Source organism: Chiloscyllium plagiosum, chromosome 2, assembly GCF_004010195.1.
Source record: "Chiloscyllium plagiosum isolate BGI_BamShark_2017 chromosome 2, ASM401019v2, whole genome shotgun sequence".
NCBI classification, from domain to species: domain Eukaryota; kingdom Metazoa; phylum Chordata; class Chondrichthyes; order Orectolobiformes; family Hemiscylliidae; genus Chiloscyllium; species Chiloscyllium plagiosum.
In genome coordinates this window covers 140,975,435-140,995,680 of record NC_057711.1, presented here as the reverse complement: position 1 = coordinate 140,995,680, position 20,246 = coordinate 140,975,435, and the positions used below count along the sequence as shown (strand labels likewise).

Below are 20,246 nucleotides of genomic sequence, written 5' to 3'. Positions count from 1 at the left end.
TGATTGTATCCTCTTTTGATCATTGCACTGCTTTTCTGTACATGACAGCTGAACATTCGAGAAACAGGTCATTCATTCACAGTGACTTCATATAAACAGTCCCACTGCAATTGGTTTAAGAAAACAAAAAATTGCCCTGCAAAATTCCATAGCTGTGATGCGAATACTGTGTAGTTAATCTCACTGATTTGGTTTGCATGGTTGCCAAATGAGCCTGCTTTGTTAACATTCTCCTTCACAGGCATGACAAGGCCAGAGTGGGAAATTAACCTTTTACACTTGGAGTTTATAATTATTCTGGATAAAATCTGATCATATTTGACCACTTGTGTCCAATTTACTTTGATCAAGGAATCTGATACTTCAGTAGATTTTTTTTTGCATTAGATTTGTTTGCAATTTTATTGATGATTTACAGTTAAATTGGAATTTGGTCCCCCAATCAATCTTTTCCATTGAAAATTACTATTCTTAATATATCTGTTTTATCGTATAACAATGTGCCAAATCTAGTGTTTATCATGCCTTGTTCTGTGTTCTATATTGTTGGAAGGATATAGAGAAGGTACAAAAAAAGTCATAAGATTGACACGTTTATAACTCGGGAGAAAGTGAGGACAGCCGATGCTGGAGATCAAAGTCAAGAGTGTAGTGCTGGAAAAGCACAACAGGTCAGGCAGCATCCGAGGATCAGGAGAGTCAATATTTCAGGCAAAAGCCCTTCATCAGGAAGGAACACAATTCAATTTTATCAGGAAAGATTGAATAGTTTCTCTTTCTCCTGAAACAAGCAGCCTGAAGAGCAGACTTGTTTGAGACCTTTAAACCTTTAATGTACGACCTTAACTAATAAATCCAGAATAGAATTCAGGAGAAACTTTATTTAATGTGAGTTGAAAATGTGATTTTGAGAAGATTTCCACCTCCAGTTGAGGTTCAGGTTGTAAGTTTGCTCGCTGAGCTGGTGTTTGTTCTCAAACGTTTTGTCACCATGCTAGGTTACATAATCAGTGAGCCTCCAATGAAGCTTCAATGATGGAGGCTCACTGATGATGTTACCTAGCATGGTGACAAAACGTTTGAGAACAAACCTACCAGCTTAGTGAGCAAACTTACAACCTGAGTTGAAATGTAGAACCTACAATAACAAGGAATAGTTGAGATACACTTGAGGGGAAAGCTACAAAAATGTACATGGCAGCCCCTATTTGAATTAATAATGTAGTGATATGTGAATATTTAACAGAATCATAATATTGTGACATTGTGTAGAATTTGAAAGGAAGAAACTTGGTGCAATTAAGATTCTAGATTTAGGTGAGGTTGACTTCAGTGGGATGAGACAGTCTATGCAGCTGTAAACCAGGCAAATTGGCTCAAAAAGGAACTAAATACAACACAGAATCACAAAAGGCAAGAGTTTTACTTGCTAAAAAGGCAACAATTAACATCTGAAGAGCTAACAGTCACCATAGACTAGTTAAAAAGCATTGGAAAAGAAAAGCATAGATCCGAACAAATGGGAGAAGTACCAAGAGTGGGAAAGGTTGCCAAAGCACATTGTAAGAACTACAAAAAAGAACATGCAGTGAAATTGGCACAGGTTATTGAAATCAATACACACCTAATTTAAGTTAAAAATCACACAACACCAGGTTATAGTCCAACAGGTTTAATTGGAGACACTAGCTTTGGGAGCGACGCTCCTTCATCAGGTGATTGTGATGAATCATCTGATGAAGGAGCGTCGCTCCGAAAGCTAGTGTGCTTCCAATTAAACCTGTTGGACTATAACCTGGTGTTGTGTGATTTTTAACTTTGTACACCCCAGTCCAACGCCGGCATCTCCGAATCACACCTAATTTAAATTATTATTGGGGAAAGAGGGAAGCCAGCGGCAGTAGGCCCCTTAAATTGATATTGCTGATGTCATTAATGAAAATAAAGAAATGGCAAACATGCTAAATAATTTTTGCTTCAGTAATTCCAGGAGAGGAAGAGGTTAGCATGTCCGACATCTCATTGAAACTGCTATTAACGACGGAAAAAAATGTTAGCAAGATAACTGCTGTGAGAGGAGCAAAAAAAAAACTCGAGGTACTTAAAAAGCCATAAATCCCAAAGTATACAGTTTTCACTCCAGGATTTCAAAGGCAAGAGGTGAAAATGTTACATTGGATAGTGATTGTGCAGTGTAGATTAACCAGAATTGTATGTGAAATCCAAGAAATATATTACAAGAAAGAGGGTGCAAACTTGAGTTGTAGTTCCTGCAATTTAAAATATTAAGGGTGGTTTGATTGACATTTTCAAGATATTAAGAGGAACAGAAGGATACGTGGAGAGAAGCTAATTCTAGTTGGGGAGACTAGGCCTAAAGAACATTGTTTGTTTGTTTGTTTGTTTGTTTTCTTAAAAAAAAATTAGAGCCAATGCTTTCAGACTTGAAACGAGGAAATAGTTGTTCACATTAAGGGTGATAGAAGTGTAGAAAGGACTACAGATGCAAGATGAGCTCTTCTCTTTCAATCTCAAGATTTAAAATCATTTTGGCTTAGCAAAGGTATCAAGGAGTGTGGGACAATGGGTGGTATGTAGTTAGACACAAATACGACTCAAGGGGCTAAGTGGCTTACTCCTTCCTGTCTGTCTGAATAGAGGAAATGCTCCTAAGGTTATACAAAGAGGAGAGGGAGAAGGTTTATTTACCTGCATCTCCTAAAGTTGCCACAGCGACAAGTATGATCTTCGATTCCACTCCCAAACAGTACCAGGGTAACTGCTATTAGCAAAAGGCCGTTGGTAAGGGCCATTTCAATCTCAAGAGAGCATAGTTTTAGGGTAAGGGGCAGGAGATTCAGGGGGGATTTGTGGCAAAAACTTTTTCTCTCAGTTGGTGGTGGGAATCTGGAATGCCTGGAAAGGTAGTGGAGGCTGGAAACCATACAACCTTTTAAAAAATGTGGATGAACAATTTAAATATCATAACATTGAAGGATATGAGACAAGTGCAGGAAATTTGGGGTTAGCGCACCTTTAGTGGTCGTTATGTTGGTGCAGACTCGATGGGCCAAAGGGCCTTTTCTGCACTGTATGAGGCTATATCCGTGCAAGTTGGATCAGTCTCAAATAATGTGGCAGTATTCACTGTCCAACCTCCCACATGAACATCAGTTATTAGACATTGTCCAGGAGTGTGGTTACTGATGGAACTGTACACCCATGTGGATTAAATGTTTGTGGAAAAGACAGGGGAAAGGAAAGACTAAAAATCTGATAGGACAGATTAATTCTGAATTAGGGCGTTCTGAGATCTGAATTCCAATTGAAGAAATTAATTTAATTTGTAAATATTTGTGCAGGCAACAAGGGTTGTGGTGTGTGGGTCATGTCCTCTAGTCTCCCCCACATTGCCAATAACCAAATCAGCCGCAACAACATCTATGGAGTGGCTGTCTTCTGTCGTAAAGATGATGTAAATGACTACCTCAACAATCAAGGAGGCGATGAAAATTTCAATGACGAGGGGGAGATCATCAACTGGGAAAATGACTTTGACAGTGATGAAGAGCGATACACATCACACAAACCAATCACTGTGGCGTTGATTGAGTTTAACAACATCAATCATAACGGTGGTAAGTAAGCAACCAAAGGTTATAGCAACATGAGACCTTTTGGGCTGAGTGACTAGTCTGTGCTGTTAATTCTGTTTGTTGTTATGCTGAATTAGACATCAGTTTTTCTTTGGCTTTTTCTCTTCCTTAAATGAAGATAATGCCTTTGGTGAAGCACATACACAACCGCTAACACATCTCCCATTTGCTGTCCAGTTTTATTGAAGGATGGGCTCAGTATCAGGCTCGGGACACTATATCATGCAAAACATACTGTGGGGTAATTTTTTGCCTGCTGGTGTGCTCCAAAATTAACCATGTCCTTTGCCACGACATTTCAGTACCACTGGCATCTTCCCAGCAATGTGGAACATTTCCCAGTGTGACCTGTTCACATGGGGTGTTAAATGTGTCTTGCCCTAGCAGTCTACTCCTGGTCATCAGCAAAATAATAAATAGGATTGGCTACAGTGCTGTCAAATGGGACTCCTATCACAATAGATTGTTCACTGGCTTATTGTTTGGGTTCTGTGAGGGAGGGACACTTTTCAGAAATACTAAAATAAATAAACCAATAATATCCATTGTTCAAAATTCCCACCCTCGCCACCATTGCATATTTTCTTAACTATCATTTCTAATAACTTCAATTAGCCCTGTAATATGTTAACACTGTGGGGAAAATTTCAGAAGTAGTCCACTTCCTTGATTATTCACAATTTCTAGCTGGTGTAGGAAACATAATTGCACAGAGAATGAAAAATTGCATGCAAGTGAAAAGTGAAAGTTTGAAGAATAAAATTCAGTTTCAATGTAGAACAGGTGGTGGCAGATGATTTGCCCATTGTACACCCCATTCCAAAATCTTTGCATTTGAGTGGGTGTATAATTGGAGTCAAATTGCTGCCTTTGTTTCAACTCCTGGCAGAGGTAGAATATCCCTTTTGTCTTCCACTCCACCAACCCTCACAACAACAGTTAAAGGAAAGTTCTACAACCAGCATGATAGAAATTCTGAAAGATTTTTCAAAGGGTCATCTCAACAGTTAGTGGTTTTTGTCAAGGCTTAAAGTGCGGAGGATTAGGGAATGGTAGTAATAGGAAACCTCCTATTTGATTGACAGTACGAATTGCTGTCTAGATTGTTTTTATCTCTCTCAAGCTGACTGCTGTAAAAGCCAAATGTTTCCCTGCATTATTCTGCAGTGATTGTGTAATATTCTCCATACATTAACCTGCTCCAGCAGTATGTTCTTCATGCTTTTGTTCTCAATGCTCACTGCACAAACAAGGCTAATGCAAATCTGATTAGTCTTTCTGTCCTAAACATTGTGTCATTTGAAATTAAGACTGATTAAATTCCTTTGGTTAGGGTTGTCAAATATTAAGGATCAAAGATGAATAATGGAGGTCAGCTATAGTCTTAAAGAATAGCAGAACAGGTTTATTCTTATTCCTCTGGGGACAGGGTGCTGACTAGACCACATTTATTGCCTAACTCTGGTTGTCCTATGAAAGTGTGATCTACCCCTTGAACTTCTGAATCTTTGCGGTAAAAATGGTGCCCCTAAAATGACATAATTGGAATTACGAGATCGCAATTCAGCCATAATATAATTTTGTTGGTTATAGAAGGGATTATTGCTTGCTATTCCAGCCTGCACAGTCATCACTCTTGCAGTTTCATGTGCCAACTGATATCCATTTCAAGGTTTGCATAAAGATATCCCACTTTCTTCCCTCTGATTTCTTTTCACCAGCTGCTGGACTCTACATAAAAAGCAGTGAGACGCTCAACATAATAGCCAATGCAGTCCATGCCAACCATGACAATGGGATTGCTGTTTATCAGAGCAGTCAATTCACCCACATCACAAACAACAGCATCACCTGCAATAGTGTAGGTGGAGTTCTTGTAGAAGCAGGATGCAAAGTTGAACTTCGGGGGAATGGTATCTATGACAACAGCAGCCATGGTGTTACCTCAAAGGGAGAAGGGACTGTCTTGGAGAATGACATCCTGGGAAATCATGGATATGGTCTACAGCTACTTGAGAATGCAGACATGAAGGTGGGTTCTGCATCAGAATTTTGAAAGGTCTCTCGTGATGTTTGAGGGCCAGACCATTATTTTGATGAATGTAGAGTTGTGGTATTTTGTATTTGTGACACTAACCTTTGTCGCATTGTGATCTCAGCTCACCATTTTTTTAGCGAGTTTTGAGAAGATTTGTAGCTCAGGTTGAGGTTCTGGATGCAGATTTGCTTGCTGAGCTGGAAGGTTCATTTCCAGACTTTTCATCACCCCTACTAGGTAACATCTTCAGTGGGCCTCCAGGCTGTACATGATTCCTGCTTTTATTTATATGTTTGGGTTTCTATAAGTGTAGCCATTGATATAACAGATACTACTGCTCAGTCTTTATATAACAATGTTCAAGTCCGTCTCTGCCCAAAGTGGTTAGTCTTCTGATCAGCAAAGAGCATGGTCTCCTGTAATGATTACATATGCTACCCCTGCCAAACTCATCCACTCTGAGAGAAAATGACATTCTGCGTATAGATTCTGTGTACCAGCAATTGAAAATTAACCACTTCCAACTTAAACCTATTGCTGTCATTTTAAAATGGCAGCAGCATTTATAATAAACGGGCTTTACTCACAGGCTCTGGATCAGTGGTGCTGGAAGAGCACAGCAATTCAGGCAGCATCCGACGAGCAGCAAAATCGTCGATTTTGCTGCTCGTCGAATGCTGCCTGAATTGCTGTGCTCTTCCAGCACCACTGATCCAGAATCTGGTTTCCAGCATCTGCAGTCATTGTTTTTACCTTACTCACAGGCTGACTGTTCTCCGGACTGAATCCAGACATTCCTACAAGAGAGACTTCAGTTGTAATAAAGCAAAATTTTGGAGACGCTGGAAATCTGAAATAAAAACAAAGTACTGGAATACACTCTGGTTAGCTCGCATCTGTGGAGAGAGAAGCAAAGATAATGTATTCAGTCAAATATAACTCTTCATTAGTTCTCAGTTCTGAAGAAGTCACATCTGACTCAAAATATGACTTTATTTTTCTCTATCCACAGACTTGAGTTGTGTTTTTCTGTGACCAAGCTGTCACTAAGAGATTCATCTCTTAGTTGAGCTGGTCTTCCCACTTGCTAGGGAGCTTTCTGTGTCACGTTTTTCAAGTGTACTTGTTTGACAATACTGTTTATATGTCATAAGAATTGTTGCTGCAGTAACACTGATTCTACAGCCTTACAATAAATCCAGAGGACAGTCATCTACTTTTACTGACTATAGTAGATGAGGTCAAGGCTTCTACTTTCCAAATCTTTTATATATTATAAACTTTTCTTGATTTCAAGATAGAAGGGTAGGAACAGCTTGCATATTTTTGGTACTTTGTACAACTTCTGGTTGTCTCGAAGTGCCTCACAACCAATTCAAGAACAGCTTCTTTCCTGCTGTTACTAGACTTCTGAATGGACCTCACATTTAAAATTTGAATGTTAATCTTACTCTCTGTGCACCTTCTCTTAGCCGTAACATTGTATTCCTTGCTCTGTTCTTTTACCGTAATGCACAATGTATGGTATGAGCTGCCTTGTATGCAAAACAAAATTTTTCACTGTACCTAGTTACCTGTGACAATAATAAATCAAATCAATTAAGTACTTTATTGAAGTGTATTCACTTGATGTGATGATGTAAAAAGATGTCAGCCAATTTGGACACAGCGAAGTCCAACAAACAGCAATGAAACAAAAATAATCACATATTCTGTTTTATTAATTTTGGCTAAACAGTTGGTTAAAACACGAGGACAACTCTCCTGCCCATCTTTGAACAGTGCAGAAAGATTCCCAACAGGGTAGGCAGGACCTGGGTGAGCAGCTCATTGTCGAGACAATTCATAGAGTACGGCAGGCTTGAATCCACTACTGACACAATGCTATCCTAAACCATGACCTACCAGCTCAGAGGCAAGAGTGCTATCACTGAACCATGGCTGACACCTTAGAATTTATGTAGAAATGTAGCAACTATTCAATAAGTTTAAAAAAAAAAAATTCCATGTGATATTACAGCCAAATTTTGTGAACTCATTTCTTGTTTAATGAAACTGAATTATTCATTTTATTGGAATTAAGCAGCTGAAATAAGACAAGGAAAATTGTCATTTTAGTTTATTTCAGTTTGAATTCATGTATCGCAATTTAAGAGGCATGGATTTTATTGGGTAGCTTTTGTGAATGTATCCGAGCTTGATGGTAGGTTTATTAGGGTTGGGATGGATCCATGGTTTGACGCTTAGATGTGCTTTACTTCAGGTGACCAAGAACAGAATTCAATCTCTTCATGACTATGGGATTGCCATCTTGGACCAAGCTAAGGGAACAGTGCAAGAAAATCAAATCTTTAGAGGAAAAGTAGGGAAGACCATTTTGGAGAAAACAGAAAACCCAGAGAAGTGTACTGTACAAAGCAATGAAATTTTAGCCTGCAACAAAAAGTAAGTCTTGTTCTTAAGCCTTTTTTTTGTCTCTATTCTTGGGAAATTTTACCAAAATTATCAAATATCAGCCTCTTCTGCTTTTTTGCAGCTTTGTGTACCCCACACTTTCTCAGGCTGGGATGGGTTAAGTGCGCTCAGTATCTCCCAACTCCTGATGGTATTCCATACCGTGGGCCTGTGTATTTCAGCTCCATTCTTTGCTTAAAACAATGTAATTTTCATTGCAGAGCTGATACAAATCAAATTAACGTTCAGAATTCTATTGACTGGCCTACATTTTTAAAAAATAGATTTTAACTTCTAAGTAATTAAAAAACAGTGCTCTCATAACAGCAATCAAGTAGTGCAATCAGGATTGACTCTGTTAAGAGTGGAAAGGTACTTTACATTGACTTTCGAAGAGGCTTTTTCTCATAGCTGGCAGACCAAATAGAGACTCAAATTGAGGACTTGGATAAGTTTATCAATCCAACACTCCCTGCAGTTTTTAGCACTGGTATTCTTGATTCCAATGTACAAGCTATTTCTAATAAGTTATTGGTTTTTCTCCCTAACCCTTTCAAATGGCCCCCTTTTTTTTTGTTAAAATGAAAAACACATTTGACCAAAAACACACATTGCATACAATTCTTTATTTGCCGTAAGATGGCATTTGAAAGCTAGATTTGTGGGATAAGGAGATTGATGGATTGATTGATTAGATGATGACCATGAATTTTATTGAGGTTTATGAATTGGAAATCGTAGTTACTTGTCCTTTTTATATTGTAGTTACTCATTTTTTGTCCAAATTCATCGAAGACCATTTAAGTCTGTATCAACTGCATCTTGTTTTCATGAAAATAGTAAATACACTTTGTTATTTTCATATTCTTTCCTTGAAGGAGAATATGAAGCCGGAGAATGGTTTGCAGGCCGATCAGCAGTGTGACAAGCTGTGATATAAACACTTCTTCCATGGCCATGATTTATTTTAATAGCAGTCCAATAAGATGGTTATTCTTGAAAGCAAAAGCTTTTAATGAACTCCCACAACTAGTGTCATCTATTGATAGAGGACAAAAAACATGCTTATTTTTATTGGCCACTGTTGTGACACCAAACTGTGATTATGTGCAATTTGTAGACAGTATTCACTGTTAATATTGATGCTAACATTATTAGTTTGCTGTACCTGTTGGGTGATATATATGCAATGCTGTAACTCTTGGAGTCCTTGTCATAAATTTAATCCTCCTTCCATTGATATTACTAATAACTTCATTCCCTGTCTTTAACAACATTGTAAGGTTCTTGGTGTGGTCTTGAAATGATTCCCCTTGAGTATGACTGAGGGAAATACAGGATCATCTTTTATCTATTTTCTTGGATGGTTTATTGGATTTTATCTCAACCATGGTTGCAGGTAAAGAGTGGCTGCTTCATTGACTTCCATTCATTTCACGTCTGACAAAAATTAAACTGGAAGTGAGCTACATAATTAGTAATTTATACATCAATAATAAATTGCAAGCTGTAACACAACACCATCTACAAGGAATTAAGTTTGAGGTAATTATATCTCAAAGTTCAAATTTACAGAATAGTCTGTTACTTCCGGAAACTACTGAAACACTTAACCTGTAAAATGGTGATGTATCATTGACAACAATGGAAGCAAATGCATATTAGTTACTGACCTATTTGCCCGACTTTTAAATGAGGTCGTGCAAGCGTTGAGCACAGTATTTCCATGGTGAAGGCCAAATTTACAGACGTTCTTTTTTAATTTTGGTTTTGAACTGCAGCTGACTTCTTCCTATTTCTTTCTAGTTGTGTTTGGTTCTACAATAAAACATAATTTCAACAAACAGAAGTTTGAAAGATTCAGTGTCATTATTAAGGATGAATAAAATTATTCTTTCAGTTTGCTCCACAAACTGAGTAATGGTTCTCTTATTGTATCGGTATGTGGGTTTAACACCAATTATACCCATGTTCCATGGCAAACAGGAACTATAATTAATATCAGCATAGAAAATAAGAGAAGTAGGCCATTCAGCCCTTCAAGCCTACTCCGCTATTCAATGTGATCATGGCTGTTCATCCAACTCAGTTACCCTGTTCCCAATTTCTCCCCATACCCTTTAATCCCCTTAGCCCTGAGAACTATGTCTGACTAATCTTTCATCCCTAATGGAATATTTCTCTTTTAGTTCTTGCAGATCTGGCATAGCCTGGAAACTGGACAATCCTCCAGCAAGGCCACTTGTTGATGGATCAAATCGAGCCACCTCCATGGTCCAGACTCGTCAAAGAGTTGCATCCATGACGACTCGAATAGCTGCAAGGGTTGAAGGGGGCTGCCATGACAATGGCAGCATTTTCTGTTCCATTCTTTAATGAATGAAAATCAGCACTGGTACAGATGTGCCACAAAAAGCAATTTAATGCCTCAATTCCTGTATCAATTATGTTTTAAGTGATGGAAAAGAAATTGGGGCATGTATTTTGTTATTTCACTTCTTTACAGGTGATCTTGCATATAATCAAATGAACGCAACAATTATTGGCAACTTCGATTTGGAGTTTAATAACATGATGCAGTTCTCTAATAGAAGTTTAGATCTGCTTATTAAAGTTCCTAGTTTCGTACTCCCTGTCTGCATGATTAACAGCTGCCAATCTTATCCATGTATTTTCACTCAATGATGCAGTGTAATGAGGGATATTTGTTCATGCAGATCTGAACCTGAATGATTTCTGAACTGACATCTACACAGAAACCAGATTTCTCCAAGAACCACAATGAATGGTTAAGTATGGAATTTCATCAGTTTGAGAAGCTAATGTCCCGTTTCATTTATAGTCAAACTGATTTCTCTTTGTGAACTAGTACTGAACTTCTCCAAAAGTTTTATCTTTTGAGTAAAAGAACATTTCAAATCCTGGTTATGGTTATTTTATCTTTCTTCATGGGATGATTCTGGGAATGCCAGAATTTATTATCCACCCCCAGTTGCCCTTGAGAAGATGATGATGGTGGTGGTGGTGATGAGCTACTGTCTTGAACTACCACAGTCCTTGGAATGTTGGGAAGGGGTTCTGGGATTCTGACTGTGACAGTGAAGGAGTAGTAATATTCTTCTAAATCAGGATGGTAAATGGCTATGTAGTTTGTGGTTTCCCCCTACAGCTGCTGCCATAGTTGTTCTTAGGTGGTACAGGTCATAGATTTGGAAAGTGCTATTGGAGCAGCCTTGGTGAGTTAAATTCATTGCATCCCTAGTGAAGGGAGTGAATGCTGGTGTTGGATGGGGTGCCAAATAAAACAGGCTTTATCTTTTTGCTAAGCCACTTGGATGTTGTTGGAGCTGCACTCCTCCCTGCAGTGGCGAGTATTCCATTATACTTGCCTGATTTGTACTTGTATTAAACTAGGCCTAGTTCACAGCTTTATGGAAATGGTAGAATGAAGGATTGTCAGCCCATGAGGTTACAGATTGTGACTGAGTATAATTCTGCTGCTGATGGCACACGGTGCCTCAGATTCCTGGTTTTAAGTTGGTTTGATATCTGTCAACAACACAGTGGAGGGCAGGTCTTTGCTACTGTAAAGACTGAGTGCTGGTCACTCCTACCTATTTGTTCTGGATGCATCTCTGACTGTGATGAGAACAAGCCAGTTATTTTCCCTCCTGTTGATTGCTTGACCACCTGCCAGACCCAGTCTGGGACCTGTGTCCTCTGGTACTTTGATCAAACTCTATCAGTAGGTATTACTGAGCCACATTTGGTGAATGAGGAGTTGTGAGAGAAGCTGTAATTGAGTGTGTATGAAGTAAGTATGGTATCAGCTGAACAGATGTTAGTCAGGTGTTAAACTTTTAAATATAGTCTAACCTTTCCTGAGAAACTATTTTAATTTCAATTTAAATGGAGACTTTGAGGGTTCCACCCGTAGAGGAATTGCCCAGCTGAAAATTAAATTTTATGGGTGATTCTCAGAATGTGCTATCAAGATGCCCCATCGGGTCCCCACATGCAACCCCCATTTATTGCTCCAAGAGTTATTTGGCCAGTGAAAAATCCAGGTCACGTTTCCAGTGTACTGAATTTAATATTTGTATGAATACCATCTATTGTATTGTGTAGCTAAAGTGAATTAATTTGCCCCTTAAGCTTTCTGACATTCACTAAGATGTATTTGTGTATTGAATACGACAGTCCCATCTACCCTATTAACTCTTGGTCGCAAATCTCAAAATAATAATCAGTCCACCTCTGCGTCTAAAATATTCAATGACCCTGCCTCGACCACTTAAGATATACAAACCTCTGAGAAAGATTTCATGTCAGCTCGGTCATGACTCTTAATTCTTACCTAACCCACATCCACCTTTATCAAGACCATTCAGGATATTGTACGCTTCAAAATAACTCCATGGAGAAAAGCCCAGTCTCTCTAACCTATCCTCAAGACAAATCTCTCACCAACAGTTGAAAACCATTAGGATGGCTCAGTGGTTAGTACTGCTGCCTCAGTGCCAGGATCTGTGGAGTGTGGAGTTTGCACATTCTCCCCTTGTCTGTGTGGGTTTCCTCTGAATGCTCTGCTTTCCTCCCACAATCCAAAGATGTGCAGGTTAGATGGATTGGCCATGCTACAAGTGCCCCAGTGTTCAGGGACGTGTAGGTTAGGTCCATTAGTCAGGGGGGGTTACTCTTCAGAGGGTCAGTGTGGACTTGTTGGGCCAACTGGCTTGTTTCCACACTGTAGGGATTCTATGATTCGTGATGTGACAAAGAAGACATACCCAAGGGCCAGAATGGCTGGATTTAAGTCCCAAATGTTCAGGAGGTGCATCCAAAAGGTTGGTTGATTTAAAATAACTACATGCAATTCAGTTGTATGTAACTAAAAATATTTGCTTAAGTGGGACAGCTTGAATGAAGCACTTGTATTCTGAAAATATTATAAAATAGCTGTCAATGAATAGTCTTTGTAATGTAGGCACGAGTTAACTTTTCACAAGCTTTTCAATAGCTTAAAGATTAATATTTTTGATGTCATTTGCTCATTTGAGTTGAGGTTCCTGAGCAGATTTTTTAAACCTGCCATCAGTTACCAAATGGCCCTCTTTATAGGCATTTTTAATCAATCTAGTCAGACATCATGTAGTATGTCTGGAGGAGGTGGGACTTGAGCCCTAGTCTTCTGGGAGGAAGGGATACTAACACTGTGTCACAACAGTCCTGTCATATCCAGATTGGTTTGGCCATTTCTGGGCCTCAAGCTCTGGTCCTTTTTGATATCTTAATTTCTTTATTAAAAAGCAGCATGAAACACAAAAGACAGGATATGCCGCCTTTTGTTTTTTTTAAAATTTATTTTCTACAAACCAGAACAGACTGTGACAAGCAGCTGAGTATGATCAATATATTATGCTGTAACTGATGCTGGGGAAAATAAGAATGAGTTGGTTATTCCCTTTCATTTGAATACAGGAAGCATAAGAAATCAGAAAGGGCCTTTGGTTAATAGTGCATCTGAAAGATGGCATTTCCTGAGTAGTGCATGGAAATAGGGATTACGGTATAATGCTTGTTTTGTCAATGTGAATTTGCTGTAATGCGATTGAAAAATTGGGGACACTGTTTCTACAGTGTAAACTTTAAAGTGTAGTGGGCTGTAACGCAATTACAGCACTGACACTTTCTGCTGTTTCTAAAGTGCAATTTTTCTATTATGTGGGGATGCTCAAGAATGCAACCACCATGTTATGGAAGAACTGACTATGTTCAAATGCTCTAGAATTAATTCCTCAAAGGAGGTGATTTATTATTCCCAAGCCAAACTAGTCCAAGAAAGAAGCATCAAAACATGGGATAGATAAGGTAGAAGCTAAGAAATATTTGAATGTTGTATAGGTTTTGGCAGATGAACAGACTACCAAACTAACAACTGGCCAACATTTTTAAATCCTGAGGAAAGGCCTTAAGTTCCCTTTCAAGCCTCAAAAGTAATTGAGTAAAACTGCATAATATCAAGCCTGACCTTACACAATGTCAATCTACTACCAAACTTAACTGAATAACTGTTACCATAATTTCAAGATGAATATCCTGAGTATAAGTTATAAAATGATGTTTTGAAAATGTGCAGTGTAACTAGCTGTACAAGTTCTGATCCATCTTTGCATTTCGTGACCGGCAGTATGTGCACAAGGGATCAACCGGACAAATATTCAACTTCTCAAAAGTTACACTTTGTATTTTGATGTTTAATTAAGAATACAAAAGATGTAGTTTGACAGTCAACTACTAACTCTACTTCAATTGAACTGTTAACTGACCCTGGATATTCCTTTTCAAAAATAAAAATTTGAAATATTGGCCAACTCTTCATGCCAGTGTTCTGCTTAGATGTTCTTCATAAGTGTCCATTCTGTGGTCTTGGGGACTGATGTGACATTTGACTGTGTCTCTATGTACAACATTATGTCATTTTCTTCCTTTTGCGACCATGAGGTTTAGCTCGCATATCCAGTGGTAATGAGAGTGTTGCTAATTTATGGTCCTCTGCAGTACTGCCAGGAATATCCACCTTTTTCTTTGCAATCTTTAAGCCCATTGCTCTTGCAATGTCCAAAATTCTATAAAGTACAACAAAACAAGTGGTGAGGAATGAAGAGTTTTTGTACCAATCTCTACGTTAATCAAGATGGAGATAGAGGTGTACTTAAAAAAAATTAATAGCACATCAGAAAGTTTTGTTCATGCACCAATGGTTTATATAAGTAATCATGGTTTGTGCAACTGAATTGCTGAATGAAATAATCACCTCATCATAGTTAGAGTTTCACTGTTCCCATGAAATGGATAGCCTTGTCCAACAAAAATCTATCAAAGGACACTAAACCAGTGCAAGTAAATAAAGGGAGATGTAAATCAATTGGGGCTGTGGGAAGACAGGCTCAAGAGACAGCTTAGCATACTATTACTCCTACTGTAATATGGAGTGGAGGTATCGAAGCTTCTGCCTTTATGGAACACTTAAATATAGTATACAGCCTTGGGTAGAACACAAATTTAGTCTATATTCCAAAGCCTTGGAGTTCTGATTTATGATTCATTCACCAAGGCAATAAAGATCAGAACAGCCTTTTCCAGGCCAACAGAATTCAAAGACAAAAGGAAAATGAAAATATAATCTCAAGAACCTTATCTGGCCATGCCAAGAGCTGGATTACCAAAGCTTTCAGGCTTCATTTAACCTCCGAGCTGGAGTTCATTCAATGTCTGCTATGGGTAACACGGGATTTAGATGAGAGTTACAAAATGTTGGAGTAGATGTGACACACGTCATGATAGGATATGCAGGCATTTTCTATGATCAGTAAGGGAATTAGTTATTCCATGCTAACACTACAGTTGTTGACAAGTTTACAAAAATCCATGCAGGGAGCAGTGAAATTCTGAATGTGCAAAGTTGTACTTAAAGTTTGAAGGAGAGAGTTTTAAACATTTTAGAACTCTACTCAGACCAAATGAAAAATATTATGATTCAAAGTAGTCCCAATTGTTTGTTCCTCTGCCCCCTCAAAATAATCAAAAAAATAAATCCACGTCAAATCCAGTGAGGATGAATGACTGGTGGAGTTCCAATATGAAGGGACTCATTCAAATCAAAGAACAGTAACAACAGTATGAAGTAACAGTAAACTTTGCATTATATGGTACAGTGAATTTATCCCAACCTGATTTACTTCAAAATCACTTTCAGTGTTCAGATAATGCATTCTTTAAAAAAATATAATGGTTTGTAAATCTTTAGAAATCGTTCTTCGGCTTTACAATGAAATTATTGGGTCAGTTTTGGTTGTCTCCAATTAAAGCAATCCCAGTCAAAGCACTGACAGGTATTTTTTCTAAGTTAATCTGAATGTCATAGTGTCAGTTGTGGGGTTTTAATGTAATGCTTGCTGTGCTGTGGGTCCTCAACTGCCCAAATGCTTCCCCCTCTCGTCAAAGACAAGAGTAAAACCTCGTCTTCGGTCAGAAGTAATGTAACTCCCTATCAACCAGCACTTTTGATTAACTGGCATCACCCTTTACCCAAGCTTGCCAGATAAAAGATTTTACTGAATATTTAAAGTTTCACACTTTTTAAACTATTAATGTGTATCTCTTCCAAAAAAAAATTACAACAATCTGAAAATGGCATACAGAACACCTATATCATCTTAATAGTTCAGTTCAATTCTTTTCTAAATAAACACATGGACTATTTTACTGTTTGACAATTAAAAGTGATCTGAACTACAACAAATAAGCATTAATTTTCACACATCACACACTGTCATGAAGTGTATCACAACACCATCTACAATATTCTGGTTGCAGGATCTAAGCATTTTTGTAACTTTCTCATGTGGCACCCATGTCTTCAATGGTGTGCACGTGTAGAACCATACTTTTGTTATGAGAATCTGGTTGCTTCACCCTCAATTTGATAACTTTAATAATTATACACTCAAGGAACGGCGCTCAACATTCCCATTACTTGGGCTGTTTGTTCCAATCTAAAGAACCTGCATCAACATAGTGCCTTTCACAATTCTAGGATTTGCCAAAGTACATTATAGCCAAATGATGCATGCTAAAAAGTGTACATGTAATGTAAAACTCCGGATTGTTGGGTCAAAACTCTGGTATTCCCTTCTTAATGGACTGTGGTCTACACATTTGTTTTTATGATGGTAATTGAGGGATTCATATTGGTCAGAACACCTAGGTGAAATTAAACAACTCTTCTGTTATGTAGTGCCATGGGATCTTTTATGTTCATCTGCAGTGGCAGACAGGAGTTTAACGAGTTATCTGAAAGCTGGCACCTTAGGCAATGCAGCACTCTCTACCACAATAGAACATTATACGAGTGCAAACTTAAGCCTACAAGCATGTCACTACAGCTGACATTTGGCTAATAAAAGTCCCATTCTTTCCAATCTGTACAACCTGGTATTAAATATATACTATTAAATCTATACTCCTTGCTGTATGAACTGTCCCACCCAATCCAGGCTCAACTACTTGGTATTAAATTGAAATATTGCACTGAATTCATTCTGAAACAAAATTAGGCAAAATACATAATCTCCACCTTGAAAGGGGTTCACATGCAGCACGAAGCAAAGATACATATTAGGGCCTTTCATGAATAAAATATAGCAACGGTGCACCTTGCTTAATTTAAAACACACCAATAATTCAGCTCAGCTTTTTCCAAATGAACATATGACTAGGATAAACAGAAATCATGTACCAGTAACACAGCATGTTGGTTGTCAATGTTGGTTCTCAGATGCCAAGCTTCCAATCTTTCTCTAACCATTAGTCAGATGCTAGAAATCTGGGGCTATATTAACTCAGGCTGCTGATGCACATATTCCAGTGCTGTTTACCAAATAGCCAGCATGATCCGCAATTTCTCCCTTGACAGTAACAATTTGAGGTGACAAATAACTGAGCAACTGATACAATACTTAAAGGAAAACACTTACCTATTTTCACTGATTTTTAAATCCCGCTGTAGATACGTGAGGTTAGTTTGAAAACTACTGATGTGTAAAGCCAGTGCAATAATGTATGCCACTGTCTTAGCTTTCATAGAGGCTGGCATTACATGTTTTACCCTGAAACAGACAGAAATTGGTTAGGTACAAGATTTGAAGATGAGATTTTATATCCTTGCACAAACATATTTTCCCATTAATAGCCATAAATACTACTTACAGCCAAATCTGACATTGATCACTAATTCTTGAGCTGATCATAAAAACTGTAAATTTATCATGTGTGTTGTGTACAATCAATTTTAGAACCAGGATAAATATATTAGAGTGCTCTTGAATTTAAATGTTTGTTATTTTACAGAGTAATATTCTTGCAAAAGCTTACATACATATTGACTTTTAATATTTACAAAAGTCATATACCTAAAGTTGGCACAGCAAAGTCCATTTGACACAATACACAACAGTTCATGTGATCTAATTCATTACCATGTGATTAAGTAGAGCATACTTAAAGAAATTACTCAGTCAAAAGCAGTGTATAAAGCCCTAGATTTAATCCTGAAACAATGAATTGTACATCACACGTTAAAGTAAAACAGTGCTTCTCATCATAAGGTTTTTAAATTTACTCAAAAGACCACCATAAGAAATAACAGGAATAAGTCACTCAGCCCCTTGGAGCTTGCTCTACCATTCAATAGGATCATGGTTGATCAAACATTCCCCACATTCCCTGTGTTTTCCCTATAACCCTCAATTCCCCAACTGATCAGATAGTCTGCAGACTATTTGTTTATCTTTATGATCACTGCTCTTTAACACTTCCTTTTCCCACTGTATCAAGACTTTGTTTTAGATGGGTCATCAGATTTGATTATACATCTTTGAGTGACAGATTGTCCCTTAGCTGCAAGTGTTAATCTGAGCTCATGCTTAACGTATAATTCATGTAGCAACAGTGAATTAAATGCTGTATGACTCTAATTACTGCAATGAAGTTTCACCATTGAAACAAATTCTGTATTAATGATAGACAATTGGCAAACGTTCAACACAGAACCAATGGTAGTTTCTTTCCAGAATTCATCTAATACTAAAGTATGTAAATACAGAAAAATTACAATTGTGGAAACTTTGAATTGATGTCATTAGAAAGATGACTCAATACTGATATTCCTCATTCTTTCACAATAGCTTCTCTTTGCTGTTTTTTTTCCAAACTGGAGTAGATGAAATGAATTATTGATATTAAAAAAACTCACTTAAATATACTTCAAGAAATCTGCCCCTCTAAACCCTTTACACTATAACTATCTCAATTCATGATGGAAATGTTGAAATCCCCTAATATAATGACAATATTCATGTTCCACAACTCAACGAACTGCCTACATATTTGCTCGACTATTGCCCACTGACTGTTTGGGGTCTATAGTACACTTCGAGCAGCGTGACTGCCCCTTTTTATTCCTAAACTCTACCCACAAAACCTAATTTGATATTTAATTTGCTTCATTCCTGAGCAAAATATAATAGGTGGCAAATGCAATTTGGTTTACTTGTTAGGTAGGAGAAAGTGAGGATTGCAGATGCTGGAGATCAGAGTTGAAAAGTGTGGCGCTGGAAAAGCACAGCAGGTCAGGCAGCAATCAAGGAGCAGGAGAATCAACATTTCGGGCATAAACCCTTGATCAGGAATGTTTACTGTTAGGTATCTAACATTTGCAGCAAAAATCAAACTCTCAAACTCAAATATAACTGCACCAATCTCCAACAAGATCACAGCCACAACATATTGGAAATTCATCAATATTTCTCAGCAGACAGCGGCGCGAGCTGGGCGGAAGTGAGGTTGGAGCGCAGAGCTGGTCGGGAAGGTAAGTGATTGATATTTGAGTGGGTGTGTCTAGTCCCCAGGCCTTACACAGTAGGGCCTCCCTCCCATCCTCCTCCTCTAACCCAACTTTAAAGTTCACAGATAAGCTACTCAGTGTTCTTGCTTTGGAGAAGCTGGTCAGGAAGGTAAGTGATTGATATTTGAGTGGGTGTGTCTAGTCCCCAGGCCCTACACAGTAGGGCCTCCCTCCCATCCTCCTCCTCTAACCCAACTTTAAAGTTCACAGATAAGCTACTCAGTGTTCTTGCTTTGGAGACGAAGTGTAGAGTAATGGCAGCGCAGGCAGTGGAATGTTCCTCCTGCAGGATGTTTGAGGTAGGGGTGACCACCGATACTCCTGCCGACTTCATCTGCAGGAAATGCAGTCAGATCCTGCTCCTCACAGAACGAGTTAGGGAACTGGAACTGGAGTTGGATGAACTGAGGATTATTCGAGAGGCTGAGAAGGTGATAAATAGAAGCTACAGGGACATAGTTACCCCAGAGAACAGAGGTAGCTGGGTAACAGTTAGAGGTGGGAAGGGGAAGCAGCAGGCAGTGCAGGGATCCCCTGGGGTCGTTCCCCTAAACAATAGGTATACCGCTTTGGATACTGGTGGGGGGGACAGCCTAGCAGGGGTAAGCTGCAGTGACCAGGTCTCTGGCAC

General features: G+C 38.4%; 2 protein-coding genes across 6 annotated transcripts in view; one reads left to right on the top strand and one right to left on the bottom strand.

Annotated features, from left to right (window-relative positions):
* fbxo10 (F-box protein 10) overlaps window positions 1–11,716 on the top strand; it is a 47,378-nt gene extending 35,662 nt beyond the window's left edge. For 3 of the 4 annotated variants that reach the window (XM_043719740.1, XM_043719731.1, XM_043719736.1), the window contains exons 8-11: window positions 3,363–3,638; window positions 5,378–5,688; window positions 7,958–8,139; window positions 10,338–11,716. In XM_043719740.1, the coding sequence (XP_043575675.1) occupies window positions 3,363–3,638; window positions 5,378–5,688; window positions 7,958–8,139; window positions 10,338–10,524 (956 nt within the window). In that variant the 3' untranslated portion in view covers window positions 10,525–11,716. Of the gene's footprint in view, window positions 1–3,362; window positions 3,639–5,377; window positions 5,689–7,957; window positions 8,140–9,026; window positions 9,346–10,337 lie in introns of those variants that run through there. The other variant, XM_043719739.1, reaches the window with a different exon arrangement.
* A 2,668-nt stretch (window positions 11,717–14,384) lies between these two features.
* The window catches only part of polr1e (RNA polymerase I subunit E), a 36,635-nt gene continuing 30,773 nt past the window's right edge, over window positions 14,385–20,246 (bottom strand). For both annotated transcript variants that reach the window (XM_043719713.1, XM_043719721.1), the window contains exons 11-12: window positions 17,688–17,819; window positions 14,385–14,777 (exon numbers count right to left, since the gene is read on the bottom strand). In XM_043719713.1, the coding sequence (XP_043575648.1) occupies window positions 14,621–14,777; window positions 17,688–17,819 (289 nt within the window). In that variant the 3' untranslated portion in view covers window positions 14,385–14,620. The remainder of the gene's footprint in view (window positions 14,778–17,687; window positions 17,820–20,246) is intronic.